The sequence below is a fragment of the Tiliqua scincoides genome, chromosome 3 (assembly GCF_035046505.1).
Source record: "Tiliqua scincoides isolate rTilSci1 chromosome 3, rTilSci1.hap2, whole genome shotgun sequence".
NCBI lineage: Eukaryota > Metazoa > Chordata > Lepidosauria > Squamata > Scincidae > Tiliqua > Tiliqua scincoides.
In genome coordinates, this window is record NC_089823.1 from 1,318,795 (window position 1) to 1,343,067 (window position 24,273).

Sequence of the window (24,273 nt, forward strand, 5' to 3'; positions counted from 1 at the left end):
CTGCACCCCCCTTTGCCTGCAGCCAAGTGCCTCCTTCCTTGGTTAGGGTTGAGAGGGTTAGGGTCCTTGGCTGTGTGAGAGGCCAGACTGCACGGGGTGTGCTCCAGATGGGTGGGCCAAGCAGGATGCATATTAAAACGGCCACGATCTGGCAGAGCTCAGATTGCCTTCTGTAAGTTGGTACCTATCAGTCAAGCAGACTTGGAGCTGGGCTGCCCCAGGCTCACAAAGGCCCGGCCTTTCCTTCTTGCTCGCTCTCTCCCCTCTGTTTGATTGATGTGGGGCAGACCTACAGCCTCTGGGGTACTTCTGGTCCCTGCAAGGTGTGCGGTCATCCCACTTTCTCATCTGCCCCCCCCCCGGCCAGAGGCTGTCCTCCAGCATTCCATTTCCTCCACCTATGGATCCCACCACATCATTCACCTGTATGCTTCCATGCTGAGAAGTTGAGTCCAGCTAACCCGTCTCTTTCCTCCTCCACTACTTGGCATTTGTTGATAATGTGTGTCTGCACGGGTGAGGCATTGCTTGCTGGAGGCGGAGGGCAGGATGGTGGCCACATGCAGACAACCGGGCTGCCCCAGCATTCCTATAGCAAAAGGCAACAAGCAGCTTTTTTGCAATAGCAGCCTGCAAAGTCAAAGCCTCTGCCTTTTGCGGGATAGTGCTCGCAGGGCAGAGTTTTCCAGCCTGTGAGCAATGGATGGATTCCAGGAAATGCCCACCTGCCTTGGCATGTCTGCCCGCAGGCCACTGCAGCAGGCCCTTCTTGTGTCATCAGCTCTGGCTAGCCTTGCACAGTCCCAGCAGCTGCTGCAGTACTGAGCTCCCTGCCCAGCTTGCCTCCACAAGCACTTTTGGGGTGAGGGAAGAAGAGGTCAGTGCTTAGAGTGAATGGGGTTGTTACATGTGGCTTGGAGGGCTGGGGAAAGGAGCACTTTCTCCTTGCAATAAACTTTTGGGGGCTTGCAGCAAGTCCCCCCATGCAGACTGTTTGTGCCTTGTTGATTATACCGCAAGATGGTTCTGGACACTGGACCCCAGGGGCTGAAGGATAAGCAGCTCCTGGAGCTGAAGCAGGGGGCTGCAGTCCCGTGTCCCCCCATGTACCACAGCTTGGCTTGACTGCAGGCATCTCTGACGTGATGTCTGTAAGAACTGGTGGAAGGCGGCTTCTGGGGCCCACTGAGGCTGAGGAGCAGAGCCCACCTTTGCCAGTATGGGCTGTTTAGTGTCCGAGTCGCCCCTTGGCTTGGGCCTGCAGGCGGGTCCCCTCCACCAGCGTCTTTCCCTTACAGGGACAGGGTTCACTGGAGGCAACATTTGACTAACAGCTATTTCCTGCTAAGCAGCCCCCAAAAGACAGCACAAGACCCAGCATGTTAAAATAGTCTACGTGCTTTATTGGACTGGAAACAGTTTTACAAAAGGGCCGTAGAATGAAATTGGACTTGGCAGATGCAGAGCGGGGTTGCCTCTTCCAGAAACGCTCAGGGGCCTGTCCCTGCAGAGGAATGGGGCTGGCCTGGCCTCACCCCACCCCAGGCAGGTATTGCAGCAGAGCAGGGCACAGCAGACTCTCTGTGGCAGAGCCCAAGGGACAGCTCCAGCCCTGGAGGCCTCCAGGCAGGACCAGCTATCACACACTGCCTTGCTGCCAGTCTCACAGCAGATGGGAACAGGGTGGGAGCCACTGAGCAGGCAAGCCCGCCTTTGTGCATGACTACCCCCCCCCCGCCCCGTCCAAGGCAGATGCTCCAGCCAACAGCAACCACCACAGGCCCAAGAGGGAAATGCAGGCACTTGGTTAGAGCCTGGGGCAGCCCTGGCCTTACACCAGGGCTCAACTATATGACAAAGAGGTCCCTGAGCCTCCAGTCCATCCTTCAACAGGCATCTTGTGCTCCAGGCAGGACGTAACCGTCTGGCCAGAGCTGCACAAGGTGAGGACCCAGTTCAGCAACTGAATCTCTTGACAAGGGGGGGCTGCCGGTGGCCCAAGCCTAGCACTTGTGCCATCGCTCCAAAGCGCAGTGCAAAGCTGCAGGGGGCCCCAAAGGTGGTGGAAACACCAGGAAAAGCAGTAGGGTAGGGGGCATCTCTCATCTGCCTTCCCCCCTACCACCTTGCGGACCTGAAAGGCAAGACTTCTCTATGGGCGGGAGGAGTGGAGGCTGCCTGGTAAAGCATCTCCCTTGGGCCAACTTCTAGTCAAAGCAAATGGGTGCAGGTGGAGGGTGGAAGCCTCAAGGGCGAGGAGGTGGCGGCAGCGGCAGCAGCTGCTCAAACCAGCCACAGCTTTCCCCAGGAAGAAAAGGAGGCTCAAGACAGGGCACTCCCAGAAGCCCCCACCCCAGCAGCTTGCACTCAGGAAGATCTTTGCCCCCCCTCCCACTTCACACAGAGAGGGACCCCTGCTCCTGACCAGCAGGGGAGCAGCCCGGGACCCTCAGGGCTACCCAAGCAGGTGGAAAGGGGCCACATACTCCCAGCCAGAAGCCACACAGGAAAGGGGTCACTGCTGGGGAAAGTGGAACTGCAGCCCCCCCAGAAGTCAGGATCAGATGACTCAAGCCCCCCCACCCCCCACTATCATGAGAGTCTGGTTTGGCCCTGGGCCTTTGCTAACTCTCTCTGTCATGACCCCAGCACAGCAGAGAGGCAGCACCCTCCCACCACAAGACTCCTCCCTTTTTCGTTTTCTTCAGACAACTGTGCCAGCTTTACTGAGAGGAAGAGGAGGGACATGCGAGGGGGGGAAGATCCTCTGCCAGGAGAGGCAGCAGAAAGAGGATGGGGGGGCAGAGGCACACCTTTGGAAGCCATGCGCAGCAGCAGAAGCGAGGAGCTCTCCCACAGCAGGAGGGAGGCGGCCAGGCTGAGGTCACCAAATAAATAGGCTGGAGTGGCTCCTCCCAGGCCTTGCAGCAATGGTGGGGGCAGGGGGCAGGCTGCTGGCCCCTACGCATGAGGAGGGGTGGCTGGGCACCCTCCTGCCCCCAGCAGCCAGGGTTTTATCTGCACACCTGGACTACTTCTTGGGCTTCTTGAAGATCTTGAGGGGGAACTTCTTCCGGCCCTGGCTGGAGTCTGTCTCCTCACCCGTGGAGCCGCTGTCCTCCTCCGCTGCGTTCTTCTTGGAGGCCAGGTGGGGGATGCGCGTGTTGCTCTTGCCAGTGCTGTTTGGCCGCGACTCAGAGACCGGCGAGGGGGTGTCGGGTTCCGTGGAGCTAGGGCTGTGGGAGCGGGAGGAGTCAGAGTGGCCGTGGTGGCCCCCGCTCCCTGCTGTGGCCACGGCCGAGTGGCTGATCTCCCCGAGGCTGGATGACTTCTCCAGGCCGTGGTTGAGCACTGGCGCCTTCTTCATCATGATTGGGCTCTCAGCCAGCTGCTCCCCCAAGGTGGGGGACTCCATGTGCTGGCGGTTGCCAAGGCTGCCAGTCTCTTCCGTGGACCTGTTCAGGAGAGCTGGCCGGGTGGACAGCAGCTTGGAGGCCGAGCTGGAAATGCGCTGCGTGTCGCTCATGTGTGGAATGGAAGAGTCTGAGTCGGACCGTGACAAGTCTCTGGGGGAGCAGAAAGAAGAATCAGGCCAAGATCCTGGCAGAGGTACAGTCTGGAGAACACATGCAGCACACCCACCGGACACACACAAGCATACTGGCTCAGCAGGACCAGGGGACAAGGCCATCTGCACACAGAGGGCCCCTCAAGACCTCCCCCACAACCATTCAGGGAGAGGTGGAGCATCACGCACTGGAGACAACTGGGACGGGCTCCAGGACCCTGAACCCAGCACTGGGCTCAGGCAAGCACAGGGGGTCTGCACACCATCTGGCTGCAAGGGGCGGTGCACTGCCAGCCCTCAAAATGCAAAAACATGTTTTGCAAAACCAGAAGTGACTTTTTTTGCCTAAACAGCCATTCTGAACCCCACAGAGGCTGTGGCCAGACACGCAGCTGCTGCAGCGCCCCAAAGAGCCTTCCAAGGCAAGGGCAGCACAGCTCCCTTCGCCTCCAGAGGGTGGGCGGTGTCCCCCATATCTGAGGATTCCGATATCTGCAGATAGGGGTCCACTCTGCTGCAGCCCCAGTCGGTAAGTGGGGAGCAGTGCTTAGCCTATTCTCTCCCCCCCCCCCAGCAACCATCTCTCCTATTCACTGGAATGCAAAGGCAGCCCTTTTCTCCTTCAGAAGGAATTATTTCCTTGTCAATAACTGTGCAGCGGGCCCTCCTTAAGCACAAGTTCAGCACCCCTGCTTTGTTTCAGCCTGGGTGCCCACTTGTGCTGGAGGGCCTCACTTGACCTATTGGACGTGACCGGCCACACCCTTGGGTGGGAGGTGTTGTGATGATTTAAATTAGCTGCAGGTTTTGGTGTCCATGGCAAGTCTGGGAACGGATCCCCCATGGATACCAAGGGCCAACAGTATAGTTTTGCTTTCATTTTTAGCTGCTCTCCCGTCCTTACTGGGTCTATGGTGTTCCTGTGTTTTCAATGTTGGGAGCTGCTCCAAGGGATTTGGGGTGCAGTGCAGCTTCTGGCCTGGATGGCTTTAAAGGGAATTCGACACTGGCTTAGATCAGGGAACCCACCTAGCTAAGGTGCTTGGACAGGACACCTCCAAAGTCACAATGCAGGGAAGAAGGGCTCTTGCCTCCAGGTCTTGCTGGTGGCAGCCCGCACCTGGCTGGCTGGCCTGGATGGACCTCCTTTGGCCTCATCCCTCTTATGTTCTTGAGAAACATGGCAGCGAAAATGAAGTCTACAGACCCAGCTGAGTTACATAATACGCAAAAAATAGTCAAGGCAGCCCAGGACATTCAGCACCTGCCCGGGTCGAGACTGCACTCCAGACAACTGATCCATGGCCTGCTGTCCCACTGCCCCCCTCAACTTTCCTTACTTCCAGAATCTTTTTATCCCAGCAGAACAAGCTAGGGAAAACAAGCAAGTCACATGTGGGAACAGGAGTGAGATGGAGGAGAGCCAGAGGGTGTAGGAGGGACTCCGAGGGGGAACCTGCAATTACAACCAGGTACACCTGTGGTTGGTTTAGCCAGTGGAATGTCACTGAGCTCTTTGGCCCAGCACCAGCTGAGGCCACGTGGCAAGTGATGGGAATGCGTAACCAACCGTGAAGAGGGCCAGAGAAGGGCCACAGCCTCCATCCTGCCCTGGCTTCACCAGCAGCAGTCCAAGAGGCCTTGTTCCAGGCTTTCAGAGGAAGCCTCCATGGCATCTGTACAGGAGCGCCACTTCTGTACTGGAGTGCAGGTCCAAAACCTGCACAGCTCCAGTCGTGTCTGGACAGGTCACCACCTGTTTGCTGGCACCAGCTTTCCCTCCCACCACCATTCCCAGCATGGGGAGGCAGTCCCCACTGAACACTTGGCTCTTCCTCAAAGAGGTGGCTGGAGCAGTGCAGGGACCAGGCACCAGTCACTGAACGGCTTTTCCCTGAGGAAAGGTCAAGGGCAGAGCAGCAGAGCCCTGCTCTCTGCTCCAGATTGTCACCAGGACAGGGAAGCCAGAGGACCAAGAGGTGCCACAGGCCACCAGGCTGCAGGACAGACTATGGAGCAACCCAGGCCTGCAAGAGGCTTCGAAAAGGGCATCCCTGCCTCCCCAAATCCCTCTGTCTGGACAACACAAACCCACTTTGGAGGGGGTGCTGGGAGCAGAGCCACTAACTGATTCTACCTGGGAGGACCCGGCCATGCCCACACAGGCAGATGGCTGCAAGCCAGACAGGACAGCCATGTTAGTTTTGCCTTTCCTGGCTGAGCCACCAAGACAGGAACGGTTCACATTGAGCAACTAGGGGAAGCCACGGCAAACTCAGCCACCCTGTGGTTGGTTAGCATGCCTCACAGCGGCAGCCCGCAACAGTGCCATGCTTCTGCCAGGGGTGCCTCAGAGGGGAAGTCAGGAGGCAGGCAGGTGTAAAACCAAGCTCCGTGCCAAGGTACTATACCCAAAGCTCTCGGTGCGGCAGCGAGTCCCAGAGGTGACATCAGGAGGGGGCAGGTTGGGAAGGGCATCCATCTGGAGGATGTAAGAGGAGGTGGTGTGATGGTAGAGGATGGGGAGGGCGTGGCAAGTGGGCACGGGCGGGGCTGCAGGGGCAGCGGTGGTGGAGCAAGAGGATGAAGAAGAGGCGGTGAACGGCAGGTTGGTGCCAAGGGTTTCCGAGCTGCTGAAAGACTGGCCACAGGTGAGACTTGGCATTCGGCGCAGAGCAACCCTGCCAGGCAGGTAGTGGGCCAGCGGCCCCGATTCACCCTGGCCAGGAGGAGCATGGTGGCTCTCTACCAACCTCTGAGATCCCAGGGAGTGCTGAGGGTCCACAAGGCGCTGGCGGATGCTGCTCGGGAAGGATGGTGCTGAAACGAGAGGAAGACACTTCTAAGACTCAGCCAGTCGGGCTGGTCAGTAGGCAACACTGGCCCCTTACGCTGCTGGCTGCGCATCAGTTCCAGGGCATGGCCTGAGCGTGCATGTGCAAGGAGGCCTCAGTCTAGCCAGCACCTGGGCTGGAGACCACCAGGGAGCTTCATATTCACTGCCCTGCTGAATTCCACGCAAGAGGATTGGTGGGACATGTAGCCAAGGCTCACCCCGTTATTCACAGACAGCCGGGAAAAAGATGCCCCTCACCTTCTTTCTGGGTCCTTTCAAGTATTTGAGCTCTGCTGGCTCTCCCCACCCCGTGTTTGTGTTTCCCTCCCCTTCCTGCTTTGCCTGGGATACTCCCAGCAGTTTACTCAGTGGAGGAACCACATGGCGAGCAAGCCCCTCTCAGAGATCTCTGCTTGCGAGGCAGGTGCTCAAGCTGCCAGAAGCCATTGTGGGTGCAGGAAAGGAGGAACCAACGGGGAACTTGACTCCTCTGGAATGTAATCCAGTCAGATGTCTGCCTAGGAGCTCTGAGTGGGGAGTAGGAGACCTTCCTTCCAGCTACCATCAAAGAGGTCACGCTGAGCTCTGTCCCTGAGTCCTGGTTCTGTGCTGTCACACAGAGGGTGCCCTTCCAGGTTGTGTTATTGGGGGGGGGGTTGTGTGTGTGTCTGCAGCTGCAGGATGCTGCCTGAGCTGTGAAGGGTCATGCATATGGGGTTGCTATGTAGGAAGGGTTACTGTGAATGGACAAAAAAAGGAAGGAAGTGATGGCCAGGGGAGCGCTGCTGGGGACTGAAGAACCCAACCCTGACACAAGCACCACCAGCCCCCTCACAGGCCGCACATATGTCTGCCGCCAGACAGGTCAGCCACGAGTATCTTTGCTCCAATTTGTATTTAAGAAAACGCAGCCTCTAAGGCTATGAATGCCACTGGAGGTGGGGGGGGCTATCTAAACCTCTTCCTGCCCACCCACTTCTGCTCAGAACTGCCCCTCCCCAGCCGCTTTCCTCCCTTCTGAGAGAAAGATACAGGGATCTGCATCTCTTTCTTCAAGGAAAAGCAGCTTGGGATGGGGGTGACTATCACATGATATGCAAGGGGAAGGGACAGGTTTGGCAGTCCCCCTCCTTCCCCTGCTGAGCTGTGGACTGTTTTCTGTTAGCAAGAAGGCCACGTGTAGCAATGCATTCCTGTGGTGACTGGTCCTCCAACAAAGATGATTCAGGGGATGTGGCTTCTCTCTAGTTTCTCACGGGATGCCTAATCCAACATCTGCCCCTGCTATGTCCCAGACAAGGAACTGTTTCTGCCGGGACCCTCCCAGAAATGGGCCATGAAGGCCAAACCCAAGCACCCTTCAGGAAGTGGGTCACAGACTGCAAACAGTCCTCTGTGAGGTCCACTCAGGCTGCAGCAGGGGGATCAAAGGTGACAGAGGAGAAGATGGTGAAGGAGAGCAGGTTCCTTCCATCATCAGCTCCGCCCCGTCCTGACGGCCTTTGCATCCAAGGCAGGGGCCCAAGGCAGAGAACCACCCTGTGGACAGCACTTGACAGGAGCGAGGCTTCCTGCTCCCCTCCGTTTTCCACCCGAAAACCCCTTTTTCCCCCTCACTTTCAGCAGGTGCAGAGGTTCAATTTTAGAATTGATTTTAGAGATGGGCTATGTCAGAATGCTAGATGCAAGGGAGGGCACCAGAATGAGGTCTCTTGTTATCTGGTGTGCTCCCTGGGACATTTGGTGGGCCGCTGTGAGATACAGGAAGCTGGACTAGATGGGCCTATGGCCTGCTCCAATGGGGCTGTTCTTATGTTCTTAACTACAATTCCCAGGAAGCCTTGCAGGTCTCTTGTTATCTGGTGTGCTCCCTGGGGCATCTGGTGGGCCGCTGTGAGATGCAGGAAGCTGGACTAGATGGGCCTATGGCCTGATCCAGTGGGGCTGTTCTTATGTTCAACCAACAACACCCCGTTTGCAGTGCTTGGCTGGAATAAAAGCGGAGTCCACTGCTCACAGCAGGTTCTTCAGCTCAGCAGGCGCTCCCCCCACCGAGAGCCCAGTAAAGACATCAAAGACGAGCAACAGGAAAGGAATGTGGATGGGGTGAGAATTAGTTTCTGCGCCGCAAAGGCCAGGCAAGGACACTCCGCTATAGCTGCCCGTTGGTGTTTAGTTTAGTAAGTGGAAGAGAATCCAACAGAATAATAATCCTCAAACCAGCATATTTCCAGAAGGACTGGTCCTCCGCGCAGAGAGAAGGGCGATCACTGAACCTGCGCCCCAAGAGCAGGGCAGCATCTGCATTAGCCAGTCAAGATGAGGCAGGCAAGGAGAAAGAGAGGCTTCACTGACAGGGAGAAACACCCCCCTTCCCAGTTCTTCCCAGTGCGGCGCATCAGCAGCAGCCACGCAGACCCTTCCCCTCACCTCAGTGCACTTCTTCAGCTGAGCCCCTCCAAATCCCTCCAGCTCCACCCCTCAGCACCACCCCTGCCTAGCCACGGGGAAGCCCCCAGAGACAGGGATGAGCCCTCCAGACACCCTCTCCAGTCTCCAAGTGCTGTCGCCAACGTGAGCCAGCTGCCCTTCTCCTTCTCAGTACTGCTCTGCCAACTCATTTCACAACTTAATCTTCCACGGTTGTGGTGCAGAGAGATCAAAACAAAGCACTCCTATCCCTCTCTAGAAACCCTCTCATGTGGACGGCTTCATTGCAACACCCCCCACTGGGGAGGGGGACCACCACCTGCAGCTCACATCTGAATCTCAGATTACAGGTGCCCAGCTGGACACTTTCAGGAGCCAGGAAAAGCACTCTTGCATATGTTTAGGGGCACCGTGCTGTGCCCTAGGGAGCCCTGGCTCCTTTTCAGCACCTCTGGGCTGCCATCAGCGCATGGACGCCTGGATTGGTGACAGTGTGGAAGCCACACATCAGCTCCACCTGCTGCCAGCAATGCAAAGCCAAATCATATGGCTTGACACAGGAGCAATCTCTGCATTTCCACATTTAGGGAAGGGGTACTCCCGCCCCATGCTGAGATTGTCCAAGTGCATCCTTGTTTAATGTGGACCCCTGGACTGACTTATGGAGTCCTTGTGTGAAGCTGGCATGTCTGGTTGGCAGCACACACACTCAGTAGCCTCGCAGAGGGCTGGCAGCCTCTCACGCCACAGTGCGTGTCGGGAGAGGCCCTCGGAGGACAGAGAAAGCTGGCCCTTCCTTTGCCTGCCTTCCAGACAGGCAAGAACCAGGCACACCAGAGGCCTTGAACCGCCCATCCCAGTCTGCCTCCCACTCTGCCTCTCACATGCACAGACCCCCCTCTGCCACCACCACCCCCAGCGCCCAGGAGTGCCTACATTGCATGGGCACAGGTGAGACAATCTCTTCATCCAGGTCATCCATGTCGTCTGTCATGATGAAATGGGAGGTGTTGGCCCGCGGGGCGGTGCCCACCCAGTTCGGATCAATGTTGAGGGCTGCCACCAGTGCATGGATGCCTGGATTGTTGACGATCTGGAAGCCACACAGCAGCTCCACCTGCTGCCAGCGATGCAGCCGCTCACGCAAGGCAGCCGTCACCTCGCTCAGGGCTTGCCTGGGGAAGAGGAAGACAAGGAGGGGGAATAAGAGGGAACAGGGTGGAGGGGTTCGAGGCTGGGGTTCAGCAGGCCTTCTCGGGGGAACAGAGCAAGCTAGTCAGATTCCTCTTCCTTGGAGGCTGATGGTTCCTCTCGGTGTGGAAAGGGTGGAAAAAGAGGACACCAGCAGAGCCAGCTTGAGTGGAAAAGTCTAGACCCCCTGGAGGGCACCAGGTCTCTCATACCACGCAGCCCTCTCAACGGGGCATGTTCTAGACAGCTTCCCTGTGAGTCTGGCCCTGTTGGTTAGATGTGCCTGTTCTGCAGCTCTCAGGGGTGCTCCAAATCCACCGCCTTGCCCCACTTCACAGGACAGCTGTCTCTGAAAGGTCAACAGGCATGTGGATGCGGGAGAACCCGTGGACATTATATATCTGGACTTTCAGAAGGCGTTTGACACGGTCCCTCATCAAAGGCTGCTGAAAAAACTCCACAGTCAGGGAATTAGAGGACAGGTCCTCTCGTGGATTGAGAACTGGTTGGAGGCCAGGAAGCAGAGAGTGGGTGTCAATGGGCAATTTTCACAATGGAGAGAGGTGAAAAGCGGTGTGCTCCAAGGATCTGTCCTGGGACCGGTGCTTTTCAACCTCTTCATAAATGACCTGGAGACAGGGTTGAGCAGTGAAGTGGCTAAGTTTGCAGACGACACCAAACTTTTCCGAGTGGTAAAGACCAGAAGTGATTGTGAGGAGCTCCAGAAGGATCTCTCCAGACTGGCAGAATGGGCAGCAAAATGGCAGATGCGCTTCAATGTCAGTAAGTGTAAAGTCATGCACATTGGGGCAAAAAATCAAAACTTTAGATATAGGCTGATGGGTTCTGAGCTGTCTGTGACAGATCAGGAGAGAGATCTTGGGGTGGTGGTGGACAGGTCGATGAAAGTGTCGACCCAATGTGCGGCGGCAGTGAAGAAGGCCAATTCTATGCTTGGGATCATTAGGAAGGGTATTGAGAACAAAACGGTTAGTATTATAATGCCGTTGTACAAATCGATGGTAAGGCCACACCTGGAGTATTGTGTCCAGTTCTGGTCGCCGCATCTCAAAAAAGACATAGTGGAAATGGAAAAGGTGCAAAAGAGAGCGACTAAGATGATTACGGGGCTGGGGCACCTTCCTTATGAGGAAAGGCTACGGCGTTTGGGCCTCTTCAGCCTAGAAAAGAGACGCTTGAGGGGGGACATGATTGAGACATACAAAATTATGCAGGGGATGGACAGAGTGGATAGGGAGATGCTCTTTACACTCTCACATAATACCAGAACCAGGGGACATCCACTAAAATTGAGTGTTGGGCGGGTTAGGACAGACAAAAGAAAATATTTCTTTACTCAGCGCGTGGTCAGTCTGTGGAACTCCTTGCCACAGGATGTGGTGATGGCGTCTAGCCTAGACGCCTTTAAAAGGGGATTGGACGAGTTTCTGGAGGAAAAATCCATTATGGGGTACAAGCCATGATGTGTATGCGCAACCTCCTGATTTTAGGAATGGGTTAAGTCAGAATGCCAGATGTAGGGGAGGGCACCAGGATGAGGTCTCTTGTTATCTGGTGTGCTCCCTGGGGCATTTGGTGGGCCGCTGTGAGATATAGGAAGCTGGACTAGATGGGCCTATGGCCTGATCCAGTGGGGCTGTTCTTATGTTCTTATGTGAAGTGTGGGGCATTTGCCTCCATCAGAGGACACCTTTCACCAGTGGGGTGACTTCACAGGGATCTCCTGGCAAGCCTGATCATCGCTCAGAGAAGGGCCAGGCAGCTCAAGCCTCCGCCACCAGCCCCACTGTTCTTCCAGAGAATCCCAAGTCCCACATGACTGGAAGGTTCCATCTGAAAGACTTCCAGGCAATTCTAGTTGCTGTTGCATGCAGTGCACAGAAATTTCCCAGGGAGAGGACAGAAGGAAAGGGACCAGAGCGCACACTCACTTGGCTGTCAGGATTTTATGATCCACGTCGTCCAGGGACGAGCTGTGCGCAACATGGAATGTGCCAAACAAGGTGTTCCGCTTCTTCTTAATTTTTTCCGCCTGAAAAAGATTATCAGGAGAGAAGTGTCACTCCAGGGCTTCCCAACAGGATCTTGCTCACTCTCATGTAGTGACTCGTGAGTAGCAGCTGCCAGTAACTCCACCTGAAGAGCCTCAAAGGCGGCATCTGGAAATGCTGCCACTCTCACTTTATTTGAGGTGCGAATGACTCATGTCCCCTTTGCCCCCTGCAGACTCCCCAGAAGCTGCACAGCTGCGTTCAGAGAGGCACCTGGTGACAGCCACCCACAGCCCAGTCGCTGCTGCCAGTTCCCAGCCCGTCACTCAGCCAGCCTCTTCTGCACTCAAGCTACAAAAGGCAGCCTTCCAGTCAGCCTGACTCATATTTGGGGCTACTGCAGTCTCTGCAACAAAGGACGCTTGACTGAAAAGCTGCTGGACTCTGTATTTTGACATGATGCCCTAAAGACGGAGGCTGAGGGAAGACCCCTTGCTGCCAAAAGGAAAGAAAAAAGATTGATTAACTTGCTAACAAGGTCACCCTGCTTGGCAATGGCACTTCAGGAGGCCAGGCAGGGGCCCAGCTTTGGCCTGCCTGCAGATGCTATGAACATAAGAAGAGCCCCACTGGATCAGGCCATAGGCCCATCTAGTCCAGCTTCCTGTATCTCACAGCGGCCCACCAAATGCCCCAAGGAGCACACCAGATATGTTCTTATGTTCTTAAGAGACCTGCCTCCTGGTGCCCTCCCTTACATCTGGCATTCTGACATGCCCATTTCTAAAATCAGGAGGTTGCACGCACACATCATGGCTTGTAACCCATAATGGATTTTTCCTCCAGAAACTTGTCCAATCCCTTGAGCCCAGAATCTTCTGCAGGTAAAGCAAGGATGACTCCACCACTCCTTGTTGAACATGCTGACGTGCCGCCACCATTGCAGCACATCTCCTGGCCAGGAGAGTCTTGCTCCAGTCTGGATATCAGCTTGTTAGCCCTCACCCAGCCCTTGGTCCAATCTGTGATTTGGGAAAGGGTGCTTGACAGAGACCGTGCTGACAAGTTTTGGAGTTAGTTCCTAGTTCCAGGTCAACAGAGCCTCAGCAAAATTACCAGCCACAGTGGAGGGGGACCCCTCCCTCCAGAGGCATCCATAACTCAGAGACTGGATCAGTCACCGAGTCTTGCATTTAGTATAATCCAGTGCTGGCTCGAGTGTGCTGGGGCAAAGCCTGCACTGGGCTTCCCCTGGCACCAGTGAGTCACACTGATAGGACACTGGGCACCACTAGTTAGGTCTGAACCAACTGATCAGGCCCTCTGTTGTGCCTGACCTGACTGCTCCCAGAGACCACTCTGATCTAAACCACTGACGCAGCAGGGATACTAGTGAGTCTCAGGACACAGGAATCACTGGAGCAAAGCAAAAGTGTTACTGCCACTCTGAACACAGTCACCCATGGTGACCATATGAAAACAGACACGTCAACCACATTCTCCCCAGAAGCAAACCATCCATATAACTTGCCTTGAACATTTCAGGGTCAGAACTGATTCAGGGTGTGGTTTTGTTTCAATTGTTTTTAAAATTTATGTTTTTAATATTGCACTAATTCGTTATGTTTTTACGTTGTTAGCTGCTTTGAGTCAGTGTGGGAAACTCCGGCAACCGACCCCTCCAGTCGCTGGCCTGGGCACTCACCCCCTCCTTGGCCAGCAGCAGCTGCTTCTCGGCATTCTGCTTCTTGACGTTGTAGTACTGAACCTCCACCTCGTGGGTCAGCTGCAGCCACTTCTGCAGGGCTTCTGGGGCCGACCAGCTGCTGTGCGACTCCAGCTCCTTCTCTGCATTCTTGAGCGCCATGCGGACCTGCAGGAGGGGACAGGTACAGCACCCATTGCAGTGCTTCCAAGGTCAGTCAGAGTGCGGCTGGCACTCTCCTAGGTGGGGTGGGGGGAACTGTGGGGAAGGCCATGGCCAACAGACTGCCAGCCGCCCTCATCCTTCATTGGAGACTGTGGACACAAGTTTCCACACTCTTGAGTTCGAGAGCGTCCACTGGCAAAAGGGTAGAACACTGTGCTGTGTCCCAAACCACTCCTGAATAGTCGTCATCCCCCCCCCCCCGAAACATTTCCCCTTCCTCTCAAAGTAGTGTGGTGGCACTGGAATGATGAAGGGTGGGAGCTTTCTGTGTATGTGTGTTGGCATCCTTCAGTCTCAGAAGACTATGGTATCGCGCTCTGAATAGTGGTTCTGGAACAGAGTGTCCTCTCCAGTGCGCGAAGCCTGGGTAAAGTAGGTATGGAGAATAGGCTGTTACCCATGCAGCAAATCCCCCTATGAAATGCTTCTGTGTATGAAACTTCTGCTAAAGCCAAGGCCTCTCCACTCCAAGGAACTGGCACATGAGGAGACTCTCAGGGGCAAGAGGAGCAACAATCTCCTAAGCCCCCACATTTGCTTCCCACAGCACTAAATCCAGTGTGGACTGAGATGCCTTCGTTCCATTTCTAGGCCCACCCAATGCACAAAAATGGGGCTAGAACAGACCTCTATCAAGAAGGCCAAAATGTCTCTTGGGACACAATTCTCCTGAGAAAGCCCAAAAAACTTCAGCCAGATTCTGTGTTCAATCTTTTTTTTTTTTTTTTTTTTGGGAATGTACATTTTTACAATTTTAAATATGCAATTTGCCCTTAAAGGTGGGGATTTCACAATCCACCAGTGGGCATAACTCAAGATGGCAACATGTCAGACAGAAATATCAGCTGCCTGGGAGCTGAAGCCTCCTGCAGAAGCCACCCATCTCCCTAACACATGGGCTGCTCCTGGCCAGGTTGTACCTGCTCCAGTTCCTGCTCTGCATACTTCTGCCTGCTGAGCTCGTTCTCAGTCCCTTCCCGCAGTTCCCGTAGCCGGTGGGCCTCCTGCTTGGCAATGCTGATCTCGTCCTGCAGCCTCTTCTCCAGGGAGACCTTCTCCCCCTCCACAGTGCGGTGCTCTTCCTGGGCCTTCTGTAACCTGAAGCACAGGGAGGGAGAGCAAACAAGCAGGCATGGGCTCACAAGAACAGGAGGCAGGGCCAATGCATGTGAATACTGAGCAAGCAGCAACAAGGTGCCAACAGAGCCAGGGAGTCAGGCGGCTGCTTCCCAGAGGGCTTCTGACAGACAACAACAGGACAAGAGAGAGAAGGAGATGGCAAGCAGCAGCACAGGGAAGAGAAGCAGCAGGTCTGAGAGGTGGGAGAAAGGGCTTGGGGAACAGGGGTCACAGCAGCTGCTCAAGGCACGCGGAGAGCAGCAGAGCACAAAGGCGGGTGTGGGAGACCCAGAGAGGCGCAGAACAAAGGGGGGGTGAAAGGAGGGACCCACGGAAAGGATCTGGGAGCCGCTCAGTCACTCTCCAATGCTGAGGCAGGGACAACTCTCCTGCACAGTATTGTCTCATTTCAGCACCTGGCCCACGGACTCCAAGCAGATTAAAAGGAACATTTAAAAAAATTAAAAATAATTTAAAAGACACTTGAAAGCAGCAAACATCACTGGCAAACAACCCCCGACACCCACCTCCCAAAGCAGGGGCCAAGAATGGCACATTTCCCACAGGGAGAAGCTCTCAGCTGTGGGGCAACACCAAGTGCGTCTCCCTGTGGATCCCTCCCAGGGCATAAGAGGCTACGCAGAGGGGGCTTGGCTGATCACAGGGCACACAGGAAGCTGGGTGGCCTCATGCCACAGCAGGCACTGCAGGCAGGCAAAGCCTTTCAAGGCAGCTCTCCAAGGCTGCAGGGAACCAGGCACAGCTGAGTGCTGCCTCTTCCAATGATTCCACAAAGCTGACTGCTACTGACGTTGGGAGAGGCACAGAACAACTCCAGCTTGCCTGTTCCAGGGCTGCAGGCACTGAGCCACACTGGTGCATGTGTCGAACATCTGCCTCCCAGTCTAGCACCTCTTGAGGACTGGGCAGTCAGGATCTCTGTCCTGCTGACTTTCTCAGGTGGCAAACCACTCCCTCCCAGCTCCTTGGGCACCCAGGGCTCAGGCTGTTTCAACCACCAGGTCTGTTCCCACAAAAGCAGGGACGGTGTCCTCTCCTATCCTGATAATACAAGTACTTGGGATCAAGCAATGAATTTGATTCTGGCGACAGGTCAGGACAGGACAAATGGACCGATGGAACTGGCTGCTATGAGACGTGGCGATGGCCTCTGGCTTGCGTGCCTTTCAAAGGAAATCAGACATGTTCAGGAGTTGGAGAGCTCTATCAGTGACCATTAGTTGAATGCAGCCTCCATGTTCCAGGACCGCTGGCCTCTGCACACCTGCAGCGGGCTGCTGGTGTCTGAATGCAGTACCAGGCACCTGTTAAAGCAGCCAAAACACGTGCATATGCTGGCCACGTGTGACTCTGCATCCCGGAGGAAGATCGGCACAGTGCATGAGAGTGTTGTTGTCGCCATGCCTGCCCTGGTACTTCCCAGCAGCAGCTCACTGGCTGCATTGGAGAAGAGGGTGCTGGAGTAAATGGGTACTGATCGGTGAGAATACAGCCCAGTAGCTGAGTCAGACCATTTACTCCAGCACCCTCTTCTCTCACACGTGGCCAGCATATGCATTCTCTGGTGTTGGGACCCCAGAAAACAGTGCGGTCTGTGAGCCAGACCCCCCCCCCCCCCCCCCGCGAGAGCCTTCTGGTCCACTGCTGCCACCAGTGCAGCTCCGGGACATTCTGGGACACTGGCTGCTTTTTCTGTCTCTTATGCATTCTGTCACTTTGCCAGTTTGTTTCCTTTTCAGGCGATGTTTTAATTTTAGGGTCAGCGCAGCCTGGTTTCAATTATTGGTTGTTCTGAGAAGCGCAAAATTATGTGGAGGCCAGGAGGGGATGGAAGCAACACACAGAAACGTTACTTTATTAAGGGATTCAAGGCCTGCTGCTTCCTAACAGGCCCATGAAGCAAACAGCAAGGAAACGGCTGCCCAGTTCAGACCAAGAATCCCATTTCTGAACCATCCACCTCGGAAAGTCCCACCCTCCGACCTTAGTCCCAAAGAGCTGGCAAATACAACTTAATGGGGGACCAAGAACCCATATTCACTCAGTGTGCCCACCAGGAGGCAGGGCGCCCATGAAGCCCTTTTCTGGCTTGGGACAGGAGGCCCGTGGGGTGGAGGCTGAGCCACACCTTTCAGGTCTCTGAGCAGCCAGCCCTGAAGCAGCAGCAGGGCTCACCTCTTCCCTCATTTCTCACCCAAAATGGGAGTCTGAACACCAGTCCTGCTGCACAGACTCTCAGCCTTGCTCAGAGGAGCTGCCTGGAGTGGAGGTGCCTGGGACCCTCTCTGCATGCCAGGCAGGAGCTCTGCCACCAGCCCATTTCTGAACGGCTCAGTTCACCCTGCCTTTCGTAAAATCCCCCACACTCTGACGCACACTACAGCTTGGGTCCAGAATACAAGCTGTTCAAAATGCCCCTATTTCACAAACACTGCTCCAGGCAGGCCTCGGCAGCTCCAGATCACAAACCCTCCTTTGGGTTTGGGAATTGTTCTCAATTCCTTTTCTAATAATCCCAAGCATGAAATTAGCCTTCTTCACCGCTACCGCACATTGGGCTGACATCTTCATTGAGCTGTCCACCAGCACCCCAAGATCTCTCTCCTGATTGTCACAGACAGCTCAGAACCCATTCGCCTATATGTGAAGTTTTAATTCTTTGCCCCAATGTGCATGACTTTACACTTACTTACACTGAAGCACATCTTCCATTTTGCTATCCATTCTCCCAGTTTGGATAGATCCTTCTGGACTCCTCACAATCTCTTCTGGTCTCCACCACTCGAAAACTTTGGTGTCGACCAGAAGAGACTGTGAAGAGCTCTTCTGGAAGAATGGGCAGGAAAAGCTCTTCTGGGAGAATGGGCAGCAAAATGGCAGATGCGTTTCAATGTAAGCAAATGTAAAGTCAGGAGGGGCAGACAGAAGTATAGGAAGGAGCAGCCTTGCTGTCGTCTCCTACCCAGCAGAGACACCCTACTGCATCAGTTAGTCCCTTCCTTAAAGGCTGGGGGAATGCTCTGGAATGCTCTCCCCCAAGACCTCACCTGAAGGTATGAAAGATTTGGGGCATTAAACTACAGCAGAAAGAGAGATTCTACTCAGCTCCTGGCTAAATAGAACCTCCTCCACCCTAACACTGGCGAGAAGTCTGCCAGCATGATGTGTGAAATTACACAACAGCCAGTGCAAAATTATTCCTTCTTCAAAACTGGCTGCCTTTCAGACCTCAAGAAAGGTCTGGTGTTCTGCCCTTTTTTCTCTTCTGCTCACACTGGAAACACAGCAGCCTGCGTGTCCCCAGGAGACGGTGCACCCCTGCATTTTTTAAAGCAACATTCTTCTTTCAATGGTTACTGTTCTGTTGCCTATTTGTTATTCACCAATAAAGGAGATGGGGGATATTTAGCCGAGGGAGAGCAGCCCAGCATTGCATCTTTTCCAGGGCTGTTGGCTGGTCTCCCTTCCATGTCCTTCAGACTGCAAGCCCTTTCAGGACAAGAAGCCAGTGATTTGTTTAGCTCTGTAAACCACTCCATGAACTTGGTTGTTGAAAAGTGGTATATAAATTATTAAGAATGTTTATACATTACTTTTCAACAAAAGTAGTCTGCAAAGCAGTTTCCATAGCTAAGCAAAGCAAAAAATGGTTCCCTGACTCTAAAGGGCTCAGAAGCTGAAACAGATGCAGAAGAGACACCAGTAACAGCCACAGGAAAAGATGCCCTGCTTTTCCTGAAGAGGGGCAGTTGCTCTTCCCCAGCTAAACGTAAAACGACTGTGCTTTAAAAGTTAGCAGGGGACAGTCTCTTAATAAACACAACAAGCAGCTCTGGCCCAAACGGTTTGGGAGGTGTGGAGCGTTCCCCCTCCTGGCAGTGCCAATTCTCATCTCTGCACCTGGCTAAGTTCAGGAGTTGCATCATGCCTGCAAGCCACGGAGGGGGTCACACCCAAAGCGTTCTGTGCTCTCCACCCAGAGCTGTTTACTAAATCCTGAAGATGCCTGAAGCACCCCCCTGGGCAAGCAAAGAGAAGCACACCCAGTCCTGCTTAAAGCAAGCACCAGTACTTCCCCCTCCCACTTCCCCCTTGCCGAAGAGGTCACTGCTGCTCAGTACTGAGCACCAACCATTTGCCAAGCATCATACAGGATACAGGCCTCCGTAGGCCCCAAAGCTGCCTCTCCACATCCACCAGAAAAAGTGTTTTCCTCTTCCAGGGCCAGAATCAGGAGGGTCTTTTGAACCCTGGAGAGGAGCAGAGAGGTGCTGAAAACCAATTCAGCAGAAAAAATGAATGGCTTTAGTTTGCCTAACTGTGCTTCGTTCTCATGCTGTTAGGAATCCAATATTTGCCATTTGGCTGAATGTGGAAAGTTGTTGTCTGGGGCAAGCAGAGAACAATTAGCAAGGAGGGGTGTTAAGAACCAGGAAGACAAAAGGTAGGTGGGGGGGGGGTGAACACTGCAGCCTCATTCAAGCATGTCTGCACATGCTCAGACATGAGGAGAGGAAAACCTAGAGGCTACCAGGGATCCACAGGCAAGGAATTGCAGGCACAGTTCTGCTGACCAGGCCGCCCTCTCCTACAACTATGGCTCAGGATGTGGCCTTCCAAGCGACTGTGTTCTGGCGTCTACCACCCCTTTGCCAGAAGACTGGGCAGGAGGGGAGTAGGGAGCTCCATGCCATGTGTTGTTTGCAATGGAAAAGGCTCAGCTCCTCCTGGCCTGAGGCCAGCGTGACACCTGTATGCAGATCTGGGTTCAAATCCCTGCTAAGACAGGAGGCCCACATGGGGCAAGTCATCCTCTCTCTGCCTTGCCTGCTGCACAGAACTGACTGCCCGATAAAACCTACATATCGCTTTAGACCTCAGGAGGTTCTGCAGACGTGAGCCATTATAGTGCCATGCAAATTCGTTAAATTTTTTTAATTTGCACAGGTTGGTCTGCTGAACTGTTCCCTCCATCCGCCAAAGGCAGGTCAAGAAGCAGCCAGTTTAAATTACAAGGTGGTGAGGTTCAAATAAAATACCAACAGGAATTATTTAACTACAGAGGAGACATTTGCCTACAGAACTGGTGACATCTCTGCTTGTCGGCCTTCCACTTCTGGTCTGGCCTATCTCCAAAGATAGCTCTGGTTTGGCAGGCACCTGTTTGGGACATGCAACTGCCTGAGTGTAGGGGCTGCGTTAGATGAACACTTGGAGTCCAGAGCAAACCTTGTGGCCTCACAGGGTGCTCCTGGTGCCCATCCTTGGTTCCTGCTGGTCCTGGTATCAAAAATGTGGGGAATCCAGATGCTACCACGGAGGCACCATCTATTATTATTATTATTATTATTTTATTATTATTATTTTATTAATTTATACCCCTCCTTTTTGCCCAAAGGGCACACAAAGCGGCTTACGAACAATTTAAAATACAACATTAAAAACAATCATTAAAACAATTTACAATAATTAAAAATCTAAAAAACAAACAAACCCCGTGGATTCTCATATAAAAAAGCAAGAACGCCAGCCAGCCTGTCAACCATTAAAAACTTTTTGAAATAAAAAGGTCTTCAGTCCACACCGAAATGTTAGCAACGAGGGAGCAGTTCTCAATTCTAAGGGGAGGGTATAACCACACGAGCAGCCGCGTTCTCAGCCTCTTAGGTTTGGGGTGCCGCAGGGTTCCATCTTATCCCCCATGCTTTTTAACATCTACATGAAGCTGCTGGGAGAGGTCATCCGGGGGTTTGGAGTGGGTTGCCATCAGTATGCTGATGACACCCAGCTTTATCTCTCCTTTCCCCCTGATGCTGAGGAGGTGGTTGGGGTCCTGAGCTGTCCACAAGCTCAGGCTCTACAAGCTGAATCTACCTGGCAAATACGGACACGGCGAGAGTTGGCCTCCTCTGCCCCCCTCACACTGGCTCTTTTCAGCACTTCATCCAAGGCTCAAACCCCTCACCCTTTTGTGAGTTCTGAAACAGACTTGGAAGGATGCGAGGAGGAAAGCTGCCAGCAAGCCAGGTGCCAACAGAGAGGGGAGTGGGGACATGGCTGACATCCCCCATGGCATGGTGCAACCTCGGCCTGAACACGAGAGACTCACCTTTCCTGGAGGTCGTGCAGACTCTGCTCTGCTCGATGGAGGCCTTCCAAGTCCTTCATCATCTTCTTCATATGCTCCTTGGAGTAGCGGTTCTGGATGTAAGCAAACCAGCAGCCGCCCACCCCAATCACAATGGACACCACCAGCATGAAGTCTTTCAAGTGGTTGTGACGGGTTACTGAGGAAACAAAAGTCACAACAAGAGAACAATTAACAGGAGGATACAAGCCTGCCCCTTTCCTTCCTCTCCTCGCTTCTTTCTGATTTTACAGAGACTGGCAGCGGTGCCGATTCCAGAAGCTAGGCTCTGCAGCAAGCAAAAATAATGCCAATTCCCTGTGCTAAAGAAGTAGGCAGACTTTTAAATGACTCAGAACTGTTTGTCAATAAAAATCCTGTGAGCCGACCTAGATCTTTGCCAGCAGATGTCTCACAGAAAGTTTCAAGTCCAATCCCTGGCTGTCTCCAGGTAGGGCTGGAAGAGGCCTTTGCCTGGAGCATCAGTGCTTGTCATTGCACAAGGCAGCTTCCAGCCACAAGCCCTGAGGTATTAGGTCCTAACTGTCATCGTATGCTGCTGCATCTCAGAGACAATTCTCTGAGTGCCTGGGGAAGACCAAGGCTGACCACAAATGCCCATTCCCCAGCACTTTTGCACCTCTGCAGCTTTGCCGACACCAAAGAGGAGCTTAAACAAAGCCTCAGCAAACAACAGGTGGGAATGTTTAAGGGATACAGTCCTTCCTGCAAAAGTCTTTCTAGGCACAATTATTACTCTGTAGCTACAAGGGAGCTACACATCCTCCTTCCAGGAACACAGGACTCACGTTACAGGGCACACAACCACATGCTCCTGGTGTCCCTTCCCACTGGCCTGCCTATTCCTTCTCTGCCTGTCCAATTCCACCACCACCCCAATTCCCACCCCGAGTGAACCCCTCTTAGATCATAAAAACCTAAGAACACCCCCGCTGGATCAGGACACAGGCTCATCTAGTCCAGCTTCCTGAATCTCATAGCCCACCACATGCCCCAGGCAGCACACCAGATAACAAGAGATAACAACAACAGATAACAAGAAAATATTTCTTTACTCAGCGTGTGGTTGGTCTGTGGAACTCCTTGCCACAGGATGTGGTGATGGCATCTGGCCTAGACACCTTTAAAAGGGGATTGGACAAGTTTCTGGAGGAAAAACCGATTACGGGTTACAAGCAATGATGTGTACGTGCAACCTCCTGATTTGAGAAATGGGCTGTCAGAATGCCAGATGCAAGGGAGGGCACCAGGAGGCAGGTCTCTTGTTATCTGGTGTGCTCCCTGGGGCATTTGGTGGGTCACTGTGAGATACAGGAAGCTGGACTAGATGGGACTATGGCCTGATCCAGTGGGGCTGTTCTTGTGTTCTTAAGAGACCTGCATCCTGTGCCCTCCCTTGCATCTGACATAGCCCATTTCTCAAATCAGGAGGTTGCACATACACATCATGGCTTGTAACCCGGAATGGATTTTTCCTCCAGAAACTTTTCCAATCCCCTTTTAAAGGCATCCAGGCCAGATGCCATCACCACATCCTGTGGCAAGGAGTTCCACAGACCAACCACACCCTGAGCAAAGACATACTTTCTTTTGTCTTTCCTAACTCGCCCAACACTCAATTTTAGTGGATGTCTCCTGGTTCTGGTGTTGAGTGAGAAGGAAAAGAGCATCTCTCTATCCACTCTATCCTTCCTGGGCATAATTTTGTATGTCTCAATCATGTCCCCCCTCAGGCGCCTCTTTTCTAGGCTGAAGAGGCCAAAATGCTGTAGCCTTTCCTCATAAGGAAGGTGCCCCAGCCCACTAATCATTTTGGTTTCTTTCTTCTGCACCTTTTCCATTTTCACTATGTCCTTTTTGAGATGTGGCGACCAGAACCGGAAACAATACTCCAGGTGCGGCCTTACCATCGATTTGTACAACGGCATTATAATATAAGCAGTTTTGTTCTCAATACCTTTTCTAATGATCTCAAGCATAGGATTGGCCTTCTTCACCGCCGCCGCACATTGGGTCGACACTTTCATCGACCTGTCCACCACCACCCCAAGATCTCTCTCCTGATCTGTCACAGACAGCTCAGAACCCATCAGCCTATATGTGAAGTTTTGATTCTTTGCCCCAATGTGCATGACCTTACACTTACTGATATTGAAGTGCATCTGCCATTTTGCTGCCTTTTCTGCCAGTTTGGAGAGATCCTTCTGGAGCTCCTCACAATCGCTTCTGGTCTTCACCACTTGGAAAAGTTTGGTTTCGTCTGCAAACTTAGCCACCTCGCTGTTCAACCCTGTCTCCAGGTCATTTATGGACAGGTTGAAAAGCACTGGTCCCAGGACAGATCCTTGGGGCACACCACTTTTCACCTCTCCATTGTGAAAATTGCCCATTGACACCCACTCTCTGTTTCCTGGTCTTCAACCAGTTCCTAATCCATGAGAGGACCTGTCCTCTAAATCCCTGACTGTGGAGTTTTCTCAGTAGCCTTTGGTGAGGGACCGTGTCAAAACACCTTCTGCAAGTCCAGATATAATATCCACGGGTTCTCCCACATCCACATGCCTGTTGACCTTTTCAAAGAATTCTAAAAGGCTCCTGAGGCAAGACTTACCCTTACAGAAGCCAGGCTGATTCTCCTTCAGCAAGGTTTGTTCATCTATGTGTTTTGAGATTCTATCTTTGATGAGGCATTTCACCATTTTACCCCAAACAGACGTTAGGCTGACCGTCCTATAGTTTCCCAGGTCCCCCCTCCTTCCCTTTTTAAAGATCAGTGTGACATTTGCTATCCTCCAATCCTCTGGCACCATGGCCATTTTAAGGGACAAGTTGCATATTTTAGTCAAGAGATCTTCATTCTTCAGTTCTTATGGGCAGGAGGTCTGGTCTATTATTATTATTATTAACAGTATTTATATACCGCTTTTCAACTAAAAGTTCACAGACTAAAAGTCTAGAGGGTAGAGCCTCCATTTGCCTGAAGATTAACATCCACAAGGTCGCCAGTTCGAGGCCACC

General features: G+C 53.4%; 1 protein-coding gene across 2 annotated transcripts in view; it reads right to left on the reverse strand.

The window, feature by feature from the left end:
• Positions 1-1,382: 1,382 nt before the first annotated feature.
• STIM1 (stromal interaction molecule 1) overlaps positions 1,383-24,273 on the reverse strand; it is a 132,371-nt gene continuing 109,480 nt past the window's right edge. Inside the window, exons 7-14 of one of the 2 annotated variants that reach the window (XM_066619137.1) lie at positions 21,217-21,394; positions 14,888-15,065; positions 13,743-13,910; positions 11,978-12,078; positions 9,771-10,009; positions 8,625-8,705; positions 6,322-6,388; positions 1,383-3,566 (exon numbers count right to left, since the gene is read on the reverse strand). In XM_066619137.1, coding sequence (XP_066475234.1) covers positions 3,032-3,566; positions 6,322-6,388; positions 8,625-8,705; positions 9,771-10,009; positions 11,978-12,078; positions 13,743-13,910; positions 14,888-15,065; positions 21,217-21,394 — 1,547 coding nt within the window. In that variant the 3' untranslated portion in view covers positions 1,383-3,031. The remainder of the gene's footprint in view (positions 3,567-6,321; positions 6,389-8,624; positions 8,706-9,770; positions 10,010-11,977; positions 12,079-13,742; positions 13,911-14,887; positions 15,066-21,216; positions 21,395-24,273) is intronic. The other variant, XM_066619138.1, reaches the window with a different exon arrangement.